Source organism: Leuciscus leuciscus, assembly GCF_965113295.1.
Source record: "Leuciscus leuciscus genome assembly, chromosome: 10".
NCBI classification, from domain to species: domain Eukaryota; kingdom Metazoa; phylum Chordata; class Actinopteri; order Cypriniformes; family Leuciscidae; genus Leuciscus; species Leuciscus leuciscus.
In genome coordinates this window covers 41040765-41058106 of record NC_138734.1, presented here as the reverse complement: position 1 = coordinate 41058106, position 17342 = coordinate 41040765, and the positions used below count along the sequence as shown (strand labels likewise).

At 37.0% G+C, this 17342-nt stretch overlaps 1 protein-coding gene across 2 annotated transcripts in view; it reads right to left on the bottom strand.

The window, feature by feature from the left end:
- Positions 1-342: 342 nt before the first annotated feature.
- b3gat1a (beta-1,3-glucuronyltransferase 1 (glucuronosyltransferase P) a) overlaps positions 343-17342 on the bottom strand; it is an 86557-nt gene continuing 69557 nt past the window's right edge. The window contains exons 5-9 of one of the 2 annotated variants that reach the window (XM_082182596.1): positions 16403-16474; positions 15804-16312; positions 9843-10139; positions 4477-4580; positions 343-4307 (exon numbers count right to left, since the gene is read on the bottom strand). In XM_082182596.1, the coding sequence (XP_082038722.1) occupies positions 4494-4580; positions 9843-10139; positions 15804-16312; positions 16403-16474 (965 nt within the window). In that variant the 3' untranslated portion in view covers positions 343-4307; positions 4477-4493. The remainder of the gene's footprint in view (positions 4308-4476; positions 4581-9842; positions 10140-15803; positions 16313-16402; positions 16475-17342) is intronic. The other variant, XM_082182597.1, reaches the window with a different exon arrangement.

Below are 17342 nucleotides of genomic sequence, written 5' to 3'. Positions count from 1 at the left end.
ATCTGACACAAACAGATGCAGCTGTTAAAAAGAAAGAAAAATTTTTTTTTGAAGAATGAATTCACATGTTTAAATGTCATCTTTATATTTTGCTATTGTGTTCTTGTTCGATTTCATTCTAGCAACTAAAGGTGACAGTAATTGTCTTGTGTTGTTGGCAGACATGCACTCATGTGCTCTGGAAAGAAAGGGTGGATGTGGTTTTTCAGAGCATGAATTGAAAACAAACCTGGCAGAGAAGTTGACCCTTGTGACCACAGACTTAATGAAGTGCTGGAAACACAGATCTGAATCAAATAAGAGCGATTAAGTGTGGCCAGAAAGACAGTCAAAAATAAAAACTTTTATGGTTTTCATATTTTAATGGACTGAGCTGGCTAATTGCACAATAAAAGAAGATGCGAGATGGAAACATATATAAATAAATAAATAAATAAATAGAAGTGTTCTTTCAGTTTAATGGCCTGTCCTTCATCAGTCTGCGTGTGTATTGTCAGAAGGCCTCCGTGAGCTCAAGAGGCTTTTGAAACGCAGTAGGGATGTGGTACTTTGTTAGCCGTAGATAAGAGCACAGAGTTGTGTGTGTGCTCAGTGAAGTCTTTGATTCGCACAAACTTCAAAAAATTACAAAGGAGTCGCTTTTCCTGAAACATCCTAGAGCAATAATCCATCACATCCCACTAGGAGGACATTTCTTTTCCCCATTAAACATGTGCTGTTCACCCTAAGACTCACAACTGATTGATGAGCTAATTACAGTATGGGTTTTTTAAAGTATCAAGAATTTTTAACCCTTTCAAATAGTTTGACAACATTGAAATGGCATTGATAAAATACTAGTTCCTCAAATAATGGTCTACGGTCAGACATGTGAGGTATTTGTGCTTGACCATGTTTTTTTTTAAACACTGCTTATGTATAGCTACAAGTAATGCAGCAAAACTCGACATTACCCGTAAATGTGTTTTCCAGATGAAACATGAAACAGCTGGAGATCTTGTTTAGTTTTTGTGCTCAGGGTTAAGAAGAATAATTTTTTCATGCCGTAGGTGTTTACAGTATGTTTATTATAGATTCTGCAGAGGACTGCTGCTGCTTTTAAAACTTTAACCAATGTTATGAGACTTTGAAGCCAGTCTAAAACCCAAAGTATATTTCAGTTTTGATGCGAATGCTTAAATTCGGCATGGAATGTAAGTTGCGTTAGTCTTTCCTTCCCTGTTGTGTCGTGTATATCCCAGTGAAACGGCTTCTCGAACAAGGAAAAATGTAGGGCGGGACTTGATTTTGACCATCAGGAATTGATTGGATCTCATGTGAGTGACAGGTTGCTCCGCCTTTAATCTTTGATTAAAGATTATGAGGGCACTGATAAATCATTTATAATAAACACTACAAAAACAAGAATTGTTCTTGGTGATTTTTGGTACACATGTATGGAAGCTTGTTTCTGTTACAGAATAAAAAAATAAAAAAGGTAATTGCAAGTTTCTAGGTAAGATTAAAGGTAATCTCGCAATTTAGATTTTTTTTCTAGAAATTGTGAGTTTACATCTTGCAATTCTGAAGTCACAATTGCAAGTTATAAAGTCTGAATTGAAAGATATAAACTCACAATTGCAAGTTATAAAGTCAGAATTGAAAGATTTAAACTCACAATTGCTAGAAAAAAATCAGAATTGCAAGATATAAACTCGTAATTGCAAGTTATAAGGTCAGAATTGCGAGATGTAAACTTGCATTTATCTTTTAAAATGTTTTATTCTGTGGTGGAAACAAGCTTCCGTACACATGTCCTAGCATATGGGTAAAAACGAAGTATACTTAAAGGGTTGCACTACATTTTGTCAGATTCAAATTCGTATCAAGTGTGACCACTAGAAGATTGATACGCCACTGCACCTCTTGGCTGAAACAAAAGAACGCAAACTTTAAATCTGCAGGATTGCAATAATGTGGAGTAGATTGCATTTTTTTTTTTAACCTTTTTGATGTATTGTTGAAATATAAAAAAACGACACCGCAGAGTGTGATGTAATATTGCAACTATTGCAGTGTCCATAGAAATTTCGCATCTAGCTAGCCAACGTTTCACTGTCTACGACTGTCGCCCTTGGCCCCCTAGTGGTAGTTTAAAATGAACTATGAATTTGTTTGTGAATCTACCGTGTTGTGGCATTCACCCTCCACCTATTGACCATGCTGTGGTTAATAAATACCTGAAAACATGCAGAAAAATGGCTGATTTTGAAAAATGTATAATTTAAATTATTTATTTATTTATAAATGTTTAGGATACAATTTTCCTTTCCTTTGCACTCGGATTAAATCCGATCCGGCCGAACAGTCTAACGCTGTTTTGTTGTACAATTGGAGAAAATGTCGTGAGAAATCAGGTCTCCATCGACTATCAGTTAAAGGACAATTTTAACAGATTTTTGGTTCTGTATTGTTGCAATGTCATTAGTATATGTAAATTAACAATGTGTACTCTTTCTCCATGTTACCTGCACCCAGAAATCCCCGTTTATTTGTCACCATCTGGCTGTTAAAAGATCATATACTACCAACATTGTAACAATACAAGGCTGATTGAATATCGGCAAAAATATCCTTGAATAGTTATAAGTAATTATATTGATTTAAAATATGCATATAATCCCTCACTGTTTAGTGCATAATAAAACACATCTGATATAATGTAATGTCTTTCGCTTTACAAACTATTAATAAATAATAGAAATAAATTAATTAACTTGCGTAATTACATTAAAGATCGTTGTGAATACATGTAGGGTAAGTGCAAGTGCATAGTGTGTAAGCTAATCAGGCTAATTGTGTATCTGTGTGCCATGCTAGTATGTAAGGTAACTAAAACAGACATTATAACGTAGTTTAAATTACATATAACGTGATTTTGTAGTCATTTTATTCAGGCACGAAGGAGAGTACACATTAAAAGTTCTGTCAGTCAGTGGGGTCCTAATGGAGACCTGATTTCCCTTGACACCAGAATCTAAAGAGGATCGGATCATTCGAAATAAACGATTTTGGCTCTATAAAACACGGCTTAAAGAGATACACAAATTTAGTCTAATGCTAATCAGGTCAGATGTATCATAAGAGACGTACATGTTAAGATTTGTGGTACATGTGCAGTGATGTGCCTTGAATATTCACATGCTCATAGGTTTTGTTTTTTATATATAAGAAAATAGCTTTGCTTTTTGCAAGCAGAGATTTTGTGTTCGCTCTAGATTCCCAGGTGTCTCGGCTTTAGCTTCATTAGTACAGCAACATGTCTTCAAGACAGATTTCCTCCGCAAAGCCCAAAGCTTCGGCTTGACACATAAATACATCTGAATATTTACTGAGGCGAGCTCTGTGCTGCTTTTGGAGGCTAGCTCAATTAATACCGAGGGCTAACATTGTAAAACCCTATACCCATCAGCTCCGTCTCCTTTGGTAGGACCTCTGTGAACATGAGTGAAGTATTATGAATGCTGTAATAGTAAACTAAAACTATGGATTCTTACTTTTAAAACTGAAGTACAAATACAGTAGTTACATTGCTTGTTCTGTTGAACGCTAGATCACTTTATTTTAAAGTCTCTGATTGTTCATCTTTAAGTTATATTTACAACGCATGTCCTAACAGGAACAAATGGACACAGAGGACAAATTCAAGTGCTATTCATATCATTTAGGTCTTTAGTCATCATGAGGACCGTGTTACAACCTTGTAATCGCTAAATCCAGTATAGCAGCTAGCCCTGGTATATGATAGAACTGGTTTAACACCGCAGAGTGACGCTGAACTTGTATCGAGGCAAAATATCAGTAGTGCTGTGCTAGCAAGACAGTGATGTAAACAACAAAAACAAACTTAATAATACATATTATATATAAAAAAAAGAAGACATTCCCTTCTTTATGTTTAAGTATCAGTCTGTGAGACATGAAGGAACATTGACGTTCTCAAACTGATGACCATTCGCTCTTAGTCAGCCTTTGAGATATGTTTGGTCTCTTCTTAATGGAGAGTTCATGGAAGTGAATGTTCCCTCATCAATATACACCACAATTTTCTTTCAGTCTCGGCGTGGCTAGCGCCTTCTGGTTTTGTTCTCGCAAAATACTGATGATATTGCCTTTTAAAAAGACTATCTGTGCTTTAGAATAATAGGTCCATCTTGTTGAACTCATTTAGTTGTGGTTTACAGGAAAAAAGCATCCAAACTGTACAAAAATGTGGTACTTGGTAATAACTCCCCGCCATTCCCTTTTGGGTCCTGCTGGAAGCATCCCTGCAACACAAAGTAAGAGGAGTATTCAGTGGTACATCTGTACAGAGCCACACTTCCGCCACTTAGCAGGGCCAGATGCGTTTTAAACACATGATCTCGTGTCCTTCAATAACCCCATATTCGCTCGGTGACGCCGTGATTAAGTCTGAACAGATTGCGTTTTCATTACCGGCGTTAAAGCAGATGTCAGATCTCCACGTTTGGGTCTGTGAAGCCTTTCTTGCCTTCATTTACCAGGACAGGTTTTTCCGTCCTTGTGTGCCACACAAGAATCTGTAATAAAAAACAAAAACACATTATGGTTTATGGAGTGGAGAGAGACGATAATTTGTTGTGATGATGAATTGCTTCACAATGCCGGGCCAATGATATCATGGTCTTTTAAAAAAAATATATGTTTGCACACAAAAATACATTGAAATTGCAAGCAATTTATTATCACAAGTAATTTATTATTTAGGAAAAACGAGTCACAGTGGGTTCCCTGATTGAAGCCACTTCCATTTTTATTACAGTTATGTTGCTTCAATTTTGTTCTCTTGAACACATGGGATGGAAATGGTGCTTTATTCGCAAATGTTTTTTATGTGATACTTCAAGTTAAATTCACAACTTTGGATAGAAACATTAGCTTCATATCCATTTTTAGAGAAAAAAGAAGAGGACTTAGCCAAGAAAAAATTATCAGGTTGGCATAACTTTGTCATTGCCATCTCTTAGTTGAGTCTTGTTTTCAGAATAGTTTTTGCTCCATCTGTCTTTCTATTGATCTTTAAGCTCACATTCTGCCCTCCTACACGGTAATGCTCACACACACACACACACACACTCACAGCTATAAAGTTCCTCCACAGCATCAGTATACCATCCACAGCGTATATATCCACATTTAGCATGGAACATCTCTAAGAACATTTCTCTGGGTACAGATCTGAAGTGCTGAACTGCTTTTAAAATCTTATTAAATGTGTAAATTTGATCAATAAGTTTAATTAGAATAATAAGACACTTTAGGGTTGTTAGTTGCTACCAATCAAATTAAATCAGTATCAACAAAATCCATCTTTCCACTGCAGAGGAAACACAGAAGCTGCATTTACCATTTAGACAGTCAGTTTAAAGAAGCTCAGAGGTCGCATGAACGCATTTACAATGCTAACTTACAGCTGCATAAATAGTGTTATGAGATATAGTTCTGTTTTAAATAATATATTTGAATAAACAAATATCAAATGTTGGAAAAAATGCAATGATACTTTTAAATATGACACTAAATCACCAGTAGGTGGCGGCATATGGCTCTTTTAATGAATGAGTCATTCATTTTGCCGATTTGTTCAAATTGCTGATTCGTTAAAGAATGAAGCAAGTGACTGGGTGAATTTGGCATTTTGGTGCCCTTGTAGGGCACTTGGGAAAGGGGACGCCTTTTTTATCTGAATATCTGAATCCCTTCACGAAGGGCCCGTCCACAAGTCTGTTAGCAAAGGGTATGATAATCACTTCAAGGTAATTTTATCGTTTATGGTCATGTGACCCAGGGAAGCGATTCCTTGCAATTAATTTTAATGCTAGATGGCGGGAGACTTTGAGTTAGTTAACGTATAAACAGCAATAATAACAACAAATTCCAGTTGTAAGAACGGAGTTGGTGATGGACGCCGCACTGTTTTCATGGTAATATCTCAGGTAAAGATAATAAGGAAACTATTATTTAAAAATATTCGTTAAAAAACACTGAATCATTCAGTAACAGGTGTTCTGCTGTGGCTTTGATCAGAACTATTTTCTTTGGCGAAATGGAGAAAAAACTGCCAATATTGTGTCTAAAATGCAAGTCACTTTATATTAACAACTTGTTAATTGAACAGTTGTATAAAATAAATGTGATATTTGCAATCATGATGGGAAAACACCACTCTTGGTCATGTGATGTTGCTGAACTATATCATGTTATAAATGTACATAAATGTGTTTCAATAAGCTTCTGTGAGTTTCTCTATGTGTGCTGCTGCACATATTTCTTCTGATTTCTCCACGAGAGTCTCTCTTACACACAGGCTGGGCGAGCCTCAACTCAATCAACACAATCAATCGCCGTTTACACAGAATGTAATAAAATCAGAATCATTCTCGCCAGAAAATGTTCGATGCTAAGTTATTTATTTTGTGTTATTGACGTTTTAAAATGACTAGCCTACTTGTCCGGTCGGGCAAGTAAAATCTCTTTACTTTGCCCCTTCAACAAATCCAGTTGTCCTGGACAAGCGTTAATGTCAAACACTAATTGTGCATTTAACTCTACCTATTTATGTCATCAAGATGAAGTAATCAGAACAAAAAAATAATCATCTGCCTCATTAAACTACCCGGAAATTGTTGTTAATGTCCAAAGGAAGAAACACTGTCTGACTCATCTTTTCTTTTCCGTCTCCCTAGTTGATGTCTTTCAGAAACCAGCATCATACCCTCATTATACCCTCATGAATAATTTATAATTGTGTCGAGATGGGTCGGGGTCCCACTCCCACTTAGGCTGCTAGCGGAGGCTAACAGTCCCACTTGCAATAATAGTGTGTCTGTTGAGTTGCTCTGAATGAATGAAGTTCAAGGAATGATCTAGAAACTAGATGAGGTGTATTTGTACAACTGTTCATATCTTTTGGGGTAGCAAGTCCAGGAATTGGTTCTGGTTTGTCAGTCTCTAAATGGTAAAATCCTGGTAAAAGTCTTGACTTAAGTACGGCATCCCTAAGCTCAGTAACGTAAAATAAAGCATCAATTAGTTAATCCCTGCACAAATCACCAATTAGACATTTGTTTCTATATGTATATACACACACACTCTAACGCACATACACACTTTTGAGTCAAGCATTCAAAGTGACAAATCATGAATAACACAGCAGAAGTGATTCATCCTGTGAGTCAGTAACATCAGAAGCGCCGCAACAAATTGTTCCAGAATTGCTGAGAAAATATAAGCTAGTATATAAAGTGTGAGACTGTGATAAACCAGTGAGAGAATAGTAGTTTTTTATTTTATTTATTTTTTAACAGTTGTCCTTGGGTGTCTTTTAGAAGAGAGAGACTTGGCTCTATGTATTAAATGAGTATTTAAAAACTAAACATAAAAGCTCATTATTTAATCAGCTCTATAACATTCCAAATGCTAATGACATGCAAACCACTGGGTCTCATTCACTAATAATTGTGTGGATTATTTTAGTAGTTGTAAGCACGGGAGAATTTATCTTGAAAATGTCAGCAAACCAGTTAAAACCCAATAAACACCTTTTATAAAGACCTCTCATTAGCCAGCTGAACATACGTACGTGTGTATCTGCATTGTTATACAAAGTAGAGCCCGACCGATAAAGGATTTTTAAGGCCGATACCGATACAAATATTTGGTGATTTAAAAATCCGATATTCCGATATATATATATTTTTTTAAATCCAGAAACGCGTAACAAAACACGAACAGATTTCCCTAACATTAGTTATTTGTCGTTATTTAAGAGTCCTCAGCCTTACTAAAATAATATGATAATGCAGTTTAAAAATAAACTTGTTTGTTTTATTGTCACAACAGAATATATTAAAGTTCTGATAAATATAATGTATACAAATAAAAACTTAAGATATGAAACTTAAAGTCCTTTGAACAAAAAAAAGTCAACTATTATTATTCATATTGACAGTAATAATTAAATTATGTAATAATGTGTGTGTGTGTGTGTGTAAAGAACTGATAAGATTGTAAATGTGTACCTTGAAATGCAATGTAAGTCGCTTTTGATAAAAGCGTCTGCCAAATGTCAATGTTATAAGCTACCTTATAATTACAATGTCAACTTGCTTATCCCTTTACCTGCACTCTTTTAATTCTATCCATCTATTCCATCAAGCTACAACAAACCATTTTCAATCATCATTTGCTGCCTGCCTTCTAAAATCTACTACTTAGTGATGCACTAAATACATTATGTGACTCGTTAATGCTGCGGCTAAACGAAGTCAGCAACGCACACTTGGATTTCACACACGTGTAAAAGAAAAGCTAACTTTTATGCACAGGCTATGTTTGATACTTTTTCTCTATGTCTAAATGTTCACTCCTCGCGTGCCTAACTTACATTTTACAATGCAGAGACTGGAACTACAGATATGCTAGTTATAAATACAGTAATCATTACTTTATTTAGGCAGAGTAAGTTCGTTGTGATTTCCAAGCTCATTGATGTTAGTGCTTCCTTGTATAGTGCCCTCTGGTGGACAAACTATGCAGCGCCAACACTCATAACATGGTTGAAGGGTGTTTCGTCCGCTTTTATTTTATTTTTTAAATATTCATTTATCGGCCATTATAAATGCCGATACCGATAGTTTGGAAATGCCTAATATCGGCCGATAATATCGGCCCGCCGATATATCGGTCGGGCTCTAAAAACCTCGCAGCTCGAGCTATAACGCAGCACTCTTTCACTGTATATGATGAAATACATTTAAGATTAAATATCTAGACCTTAGTTCCAGTAGTCATGTCAAAGCAATATCATCTGAAAAATATTGCAAGAATTAGATGCTTTTTGTTTTCAGACAAGACTTAGAGAAACTTGTGCATGCTTTCATCACCAGCAGGGTGGATTATTGTAATGGACTCCTCACTGGCCTTCCCAAAAAGATCATAAGACAGTTGCAGCTCATACAGCTCATCCTGCCGCTAGGATTCTGAGCAGAACCAGAAAATAATGAACATATCACACCAGTCCTCAGGTCTTTACACTGGCTCCCAGTTAGATTTAGGATTGATTTTAAAGTATTATTACTGGTATATAAATCATTCAATGGCCTAGGACCTCAATACATTGCAGATATGCTCACTGAATATAAACCCAACAGATCACTCAGATCATTAGGATCATATCAGCTAGAAATACCAAGGGTTCACTCTAAGCATGGCGAGTCGGCTTTTAGCTATTATGCCAGCCGCAGCTGGAACCAGCTTCCAGAAGAGATCAGATGTGCTCCTACAGTGGTCACATTCAAATCCAGACTCAAAACACTTCTGTTTAGCTGTGCATTTACTGAATGAGCACTGTGCCGCTGTTCGTCCGACTGATTGTACTGTACTGTACTGTATTTTATTTTTAATTATTCTTATTTCTTTTTATTATTTTAATTTCTTCTATGTAAAGCACTTTGAATTGTGTATGAAATGTGCTATATAAATAAACTTGCCTTGCCTTGCCTATCTATGCATGAAATATCCAATTTATTTTATAAGGCCACCCAGAGAATGTTGTTCCACTTCCAACACTTTCTTTTATAAAATCGAAATAAATTTGAGTCCGAAAGTTGTTGGTGAAACATTAATTGTTTTAGTACGCAGATTTCATGCACACATTTGTGCATACACACGCATACTGAATGAGACCCATTTTATGAAAAAAACCAATATCTTTTCGTTTGTGTTTTACTGGAAAAACTGCATATGGTTTTTGAACGAGTAAATAATGTCAATCTCCTCACCTTAGTGCAGTTGGCCGCTTTGGGTTCCAGGTCGTTGAGAGTGACCAGCTCTCTGAGCAGACTGCTCTCCTGGTAGCCTCCCTTCACCCCTCGTAACTTGAAGTAGGCCTGAGGCTTGAACAGAATGAGCCGCAGGTTGATGGCAAACCCTGCCATATCGATGGCAAAGGGCCGATGAGGGTCGAATACTGTTTTCCAGCCGTACACTTTTCCTGCTGCATTAACCTTCGGAGACTCGTACCGTAAACCTCCAACAAACGCTACAGGCCACACTGATACTTTACGAGTTGAGCGCATCTGCAGAAAAGAGAGAGATTATGGATTAGATCTTTTTGTTTTGTTACTGTTCTTTAGGGTACAAAACCCTCATGTGATTTTATATATATATATGTATGTTTTACATCAAATGTTGAATAATATATATATATATATATATATATATATATATATTATTCAACACTTGATGTAAAACATTTTTTTCCCCACCATCAATACTGGAAAGCTAAATTATAAAATTATGTTATCTACATATCAGCTACTGCTCAAAAATTCTCATAAAAAAATTATATGTATATATACATACATACTAGAGTGCAGATCAGGCCGAATTTTTCTGTCCGAGCCCGGCCCGCGTCCGACAGAGCAGTAACCGAACCCGACCCGAGCCCAACAGGCATGAAGATATTTATGTCCGAGCTGGACCCGAGACCGACAGTTAAAATCCCATTTTTTCCCTCATACTAATGACACATGTACGTTTGTTTGTGTGGAAAGCCCGCTTTTATTAAGCAACTGTAGGAAGGCATTCGGAAATGTCAACAGGATGAGTGCATCAGCGCGCACGGAGCAACAAGCGCACTTAGGAAGACAGATGTTATGGTAATATTTGACATGTATTTTAATCACAGAAACGAACGTTTGCATCAAGTGAAAGCATCAGGCACATTGGCTACCTACATAATAAGCTGTTTTAAATTTTAAATGCCTTATCGCGCTGATGTGACCGAACCGTCAGGCTCGGGTCAGGTATCCATCCTCTAATACATACATACATATATACATATTACATACATATACACATTACCTTTATATCTTTCCGGCCCCAAACTTTTTAAAGGTAGTGTAAATCTGTAACTTTTAAAATTAATTTCCTAAAATGTAATTATTTTTTTTATTGCATGAAAGAATGGATCAGAAAAATCACACCGTTTTCAGGGACATATGAACAGGTATTTAGGAAAGTTCGCTTCTGTTTTTCGTTTTGAACTGAAATAAAGTACCCCGGGGCACTTTCATCCCTCTTGTACAAACATGCCACAAAAACATTCATCATGTCCATGGCAGTTCAGCTGCTGATTACAGTGAGCTTTCTCTAAGTGGCAGCACAGGCACAGGTCTGATTAGACACCTCAGGACTGCACATCATGTTTTGGACAGTGCGGTAATTCACAAACAAACAAATAGATAATAACAGCGGGATTCATCCTGAGCAGGTCACAGGAGGTGAACCAAGATCGGAGCCGAGAGACTCTGAAAAAACAGAGAATAAGCAAGAAAGAGAAAGAGGGACAGATCCGCCTTTAATCTTCCTGCTTCAAACGCTCCCTTCACTTCTACATCCAAATGCTTTGTGTGCCACCCAGCGCAAGTGGTCCACATCATAAAAGGAAACTGCCTAATGAATAGTGAAGGCTAGAGCGGGCCAGACGAACAGTTGTCTTTATACCCATAATGCATCTTCCACTGTATCCAAGGGGAGCTTTTACAAATAACTACAAAAGGACTAGATTGAAAGGTCTCTTTCTAATTTACGAAAACCACTCGCTGTAAAATGAAAAAATAAATTAAGGCTAAGCCTAAATGTAAAGGATGGATTTGCTGACTGAACCGTTATAGGCTGTCCACATTGATCCAAATCTGGCTCACGTAATTGACTGTGACCCTTCCCCTACATATCAGGCATTAAGTGAACAGTCCTGACCAAAATGTCACCCTCAATCTGATTACTTCCTGAACTGCTAATATTATATTGCACCACTGCCATTTTTCATCAAAGAAAGAGAGGGATATTTTCTGTACCTGTTGGCGGAAACAAAAACAATTGGAATCGGAAACTGTTGAAAAGGATGCATGTTCGTTGCAGATCCGGGCATTCATCTTTTCTAAACTAGCTGTCATCGGGGAGGGCTAAGGCTGCCCTAGTTTCACATTATGAACGTCTGTTTTCTGCTTTATGCCTCACATTTAAAGTGCTTCACGCTGATTTCTGAACTGAGGAAAAGGACTATGTGAAGTGGACTTATACCATGAGAAGCAAAGTTTTAGAATCGCTTGTTCAATCTGACATTTACACGGTTTCCAATTTTTACTTTCAACAAGCAACTTATTATATTGAATTATTATAATAATATTTTTTGCATGCTCACATTAACACAGGCGTTTTCAAATTGGGTCAGAATGGGGCGCAAGACAATCTGTGGAAAACTTGAGAGAAATATAGATAGATATTTTTGTTTTGTTTAGGGCTGTCAGTATTAACAGTAATAACTGCTGCTTTACCAGTAAATACACATTTATTGATTGCAAATGTTTCTTTTAAGGTTTAACATTTACTTTAATAACGGGCATAAAATAGTCCGTCAGCTGAATACTTGTCACGGGTAGTTTGCAGGTAAACAAACGAAGATGAATAAGGTTCCAACATGAAGCTTTAATAACAATAATCCAAATGACAGGCGAACAGGCTGCAAAACACACTTAACTCGGACGTGACCAGACACTGAATGACGGTGAAGGAGAAACTTAAGTAGTGAATACAAACGAGGTGATTAACGATACACAGCTGATACACATGAACTCATAATGACAGAAACCATGACGACCAAGGAGAGGCGGGATCTCAACAAAGGAACTGAGATGAATGAAGATAAACTAAAAGTCCATGAATACTAAACACACTGAACATACTGGTGACAATACTAATGATACCAGATCATATTTTAAATGAAAAAAATGAAAATCTCATCCTACATTCAATGCCATTATAAAGCTTTGAATAGCCAGGACATATTTTTAATATAACTCAAGATTATATTCGTCTGAAAGAAAGAAGAATGTCACCTAGGAAGGCTTGAGGGTGAGTAAATCATGGGGTAATTTTCATTTTTGGGTGAACTATCTCTTTAAGGATTTGCTTCTGCTACTGTATTGATGCTAATTATTTAATTTGATAAATTAAATTTGTGTTTATAATACACACGTTTTTGTCACATGGTATAAGAGTCTTTGTACATGCAAATGTATAGTTGCCATTATGTTTTAGAAAGTGCATCGCATGGGAAATTCGTGGCATACGAATGTGTCATTTAGATTACGGTGTAGATCACGTGACCAAAAGTGATTGATGTCCGAGTGGGTCAGTTGTTTAGTCTGTAATTAATTGATCTTTCCAACACTTTGACCCTTACGAGCATCAGATGATAAAGTATTGCATTGGGAGACGAATCACAAAGATGTAGAGGCACTGTCTCCTATAATGTGACATTTTCCTGTGTTTTGTACAGTTGTCCCATACTATGCTGGGTTTTTTTTTTTTACTGTATGTTTTGTTTTATTTTTGTACAGAGTAGACGTTCTTCTCATCCACCTTTTTTGGGAGAAGGCCTGACCTAGACGTGCATGCAGATGACTCATTATTTAGAATAGGACATGTTGAAATGATTCTGTCAAGTCAAAGTAGTCACAGAGGAGAGGGAAAGTGGCCTGTGTCCCTCGAGCTCAGAGCACTTACAGCAGAGTCAATACTGGAAAAGAAAGCCAGGAGATTGTGGGTAAAAATACACAGCCTCTGTAAATAAACCCTTTCGTTCAGAGTGCCTGCCTAGGCATTTTTAATAAGAGCTTAATAATTAATAAACACTGGCAGGCATGGTTGTTTTAAACAAGGCCAGATGCATAATTCATGAACTGTTACTATATCTTCATCTCAAAAGGTAAAAGGTATTACTGGCTGTGTGATGTTTTCTCATTGTAGGTCACTGATTTTAGGCCACACACAACTATAATGGCTCTTTTAAGTTAGATAAGAACAGCCCAGAGTGGGGTTGAAACTAGTTTATCTTCAGAATATTGCTATTTAAATACGTTATATTTAAATTATAAACTCTTGATACGTTTTCAAAAATTTAATATTTAGAACAAGGATTTTTCCACAGAGTCCACAGTCCATAGGGGATCTGAGGCGGTACGGCAGGGAGTCCGCCAATTATTGTTTGATCTCAAACTAATTTGTTTAAAAATTAAAATGTGCATCAAACAAAGATACAATATTAAGTTAACTTCAATGAAAGTTAAGTTAAGACGCTCGATTTTCATAGTCTCTCCCGCATTACAATTTATAATTCAATTAGAATGTAATTATGTGGCTCTATAGATCAGCACTGATTAATGTCAGCATCATAATAAAATCATGTTATATATTAATATGGTACTATATGTGTATTATTAAAGGCCAGACCTCATTTAAAAGGCAAAATCTGCATGCTATTGCAAAGTACCATGCAATTGAGAGTATGTTAAGTATAAATATTAATCTTTTAAAATGTACAACCCACATATATCAACAAAAATGGCAGCTTTTGTTCAACCCTAATTATAGTCTATTGTCTTTAGTTGCCAGTGCTTCAGAAGTATGTGCCTGATCATTTTTCACCACCCACCCACCATCAATGATTTTTCTTTTCAGAGCAGCGTCTCAAAATTCAGGGGATTTGAAAGTGTTTCATGTGATGAAGGAAGTCCTGACAGGTATTTACCTACCTGTAGCATTACAAGACCTGAGTAAGTGTTACCCAAAATGTGAAAATTCTGTCATCATTTACAAACCATGACCTTCTTCATGTTGTACAAAGCCTGTATGACTTTCCAAACGTGTTTTCCAAACCTTTATGACTTTCTTTCTTCTGTTGAACATAAAAGCAGTTATTTTGAAGAATGTTTAGTCAGTGCATTGATCAATGTTTTGATTTAATTAAATATCCGTTCATCATACAATCTGTTGCTTCGGAAGACTTGGAATACCGGTTGAGTCATATGGATTATTTTCACGCTCTAATGTCCTTTATTGGAGCCATTGACATTCATCATAATGACAAAAGCAGCTGAAACATTCTTTAAAATGCCTTCTTTTTATTTTCCAACAGAAAACCATGAGTAAAGGTGAGTAAATGATGAAATAATTTTCACTTTTGGGTGAACTATTGGGAATTAAAGTGCCCCTATTATGCCATAAATAAATCCGTTTGTGGATGTAAAAGCTCTGTAAAGTTTTAAAGATCAAAGTGCACGACAAATAAAGTTATTGTCTCCTAAAAGAAAGAATCAGTTCTGAACTGCCGAAAAGTCCAGTCTCACTTCCTGATGCATACCTATATACAACGCCAAGGTCATGGGTTCGATTCCCAGGGAAAGCAAGAACTGACAAGAATGTAAATGTGTACCTTGAAATGCAATGTAAGTCGCTTTGGATAAAAGCGTCTGCCAAATGCATAAATGTAAATGTAATACCCATGTAAAAATTTAACAAATGTTCATAACGCCAACCTATGGTCTACATTGGTTGCCCGCGAACAACTTCTACTTTGACCCTCAACACTGTTATTCATGTAAATTATATAAACAATGTAAACTAGAAACCTTTAAAATAGCAAAATGGGGCACTTTAAATTAATGAATAGTTCTGGGGTTTTTTAGGATAATTTGCAGTATGTAATATATGGGAATGTAATACGCTAAGTCAAATGATCATGCACTTGAAGCACTCAAACAAAGCTATTATTTAATCAATGGAGTAAGACTACTTACACGTGCAGTCACTAACCAACACACCCATTATTGATGTAACAATACACAATTTATGTATCCTTTCAGATGGAGGCGACTTTTACACCTGTCTTAACTCACCTCCTCAAACAGCTCTAAACTGTACGTATTATCATCATCTGCAAAGTAGACGATTCCCGCCTGGCTGCTGTTGGAGTTGAAAGTCTCCCGTAGCCATCTCAGAGCCAGGTTCCTCTGCATGGTACCACGTGGGATCCTGGGATCTCTCGTGTCCCCTCGCAGCTTGTAGTTCCTTGGGGTCTCCACATTGAGGTGTGTGTAGTTTAGCCCTGTTTCCCTCAGAAGCCTCGTGACCAGAGGGGTTCTCCTCTGCGAGTCCTCCACCAGGATCCAGTGCAGGTTGGGCACATGAAGGAAGGTGTTAGCCAATCGCGTTAGCTCTGCCTTCTGCACCGGACGGCTGTATGTCGGGGTAATGACGTGGATGGTGGGCAATACATCGGACCAGGGCGGAGGTCTTGTGTACACATATTCTGTACGGACCACCTCCACTATGTCCTTGTCCTGTGAGCAGTATTCCTTTGAGTCCGTGGCTGGGCCGTTCTCATGCCTAGTCTCCGTCCCGTCATCTGCCAGACAGAGACAGAGAATTAAGACATTAGCGCACTCCAGGCTGCTCTCTTTATGTCTGACGCATGCCTCAAACCTTAGAGGAGTACCTGCTAGCCGTTGCCGGTGGATGGTAAGTCGCTCTGGTATGATTAAGATCTCTTTTACTAGATGGCGACAGACTGGAGAGGGTGAGAGCAGGAACCATAATACAGGAGATCATAATACCGTTACTCTATAGTGGTAGATGGCACTGATTCAAACCCATAAAGCACAGGTTCTGTATGATTTGCTCTTGAATTCTTCACAGCATAGTTCAGACAAAAATGTCATTCCAAACCTGCATGACTTTTTCTTTCGTGAAGCGCAAAAGGAGAAATTTTGGAGAATATCTTGGCATACAAAGTATCACCATAAAAGCACATTAATATAAATGCGTATTAATGCTAATAAAAGCACCAGTAATGTCAATATGACTCGCTTTATTCATGCCTATAGCATTAGGCTTCTAAGCTCTAGTAGCGCTTCTTTAGGTCATGAATGTTCGTGGGATTTGAGTGTTACGGTGGATGATCAAATTTGGTGTTTCTCACATAAAGCAATTGTTTGGCCTTAAAAGACTGGGAATGCAACCTGAGTGGTTTAAAATATGTATAATCACGCATTTTAAATAAAAGTGTAAAAGGGGGAGATCAACTTATAATTCTGCTTATTAATATTCTTGAATTCTTCTAAAAAATGACTGTAATCAGCAGTAGAAGTTGTTTAAAAAATAAATAAATCTGACATTAAAACAGAACTACTTGTTTAGGGAGAAACATGGTTTTGAAACAATTCCAATGCCTATGGCAGAGATCTCCAATTAGGTCGACAGAGTTTTGCTCCAACCTTAAATAAGCACACCTGAACCAGCTAGACAAGGTTTTTGGGACTGCTAGAAGCACACAGGCAGATGTATTGGAGAAAGTTGGAGCTAAACTCTTCAGGTCTGTGGACATAATTGGAGACATGGCAACATGCTTATGACCTTAAAAACCTAGTAACTTTAAC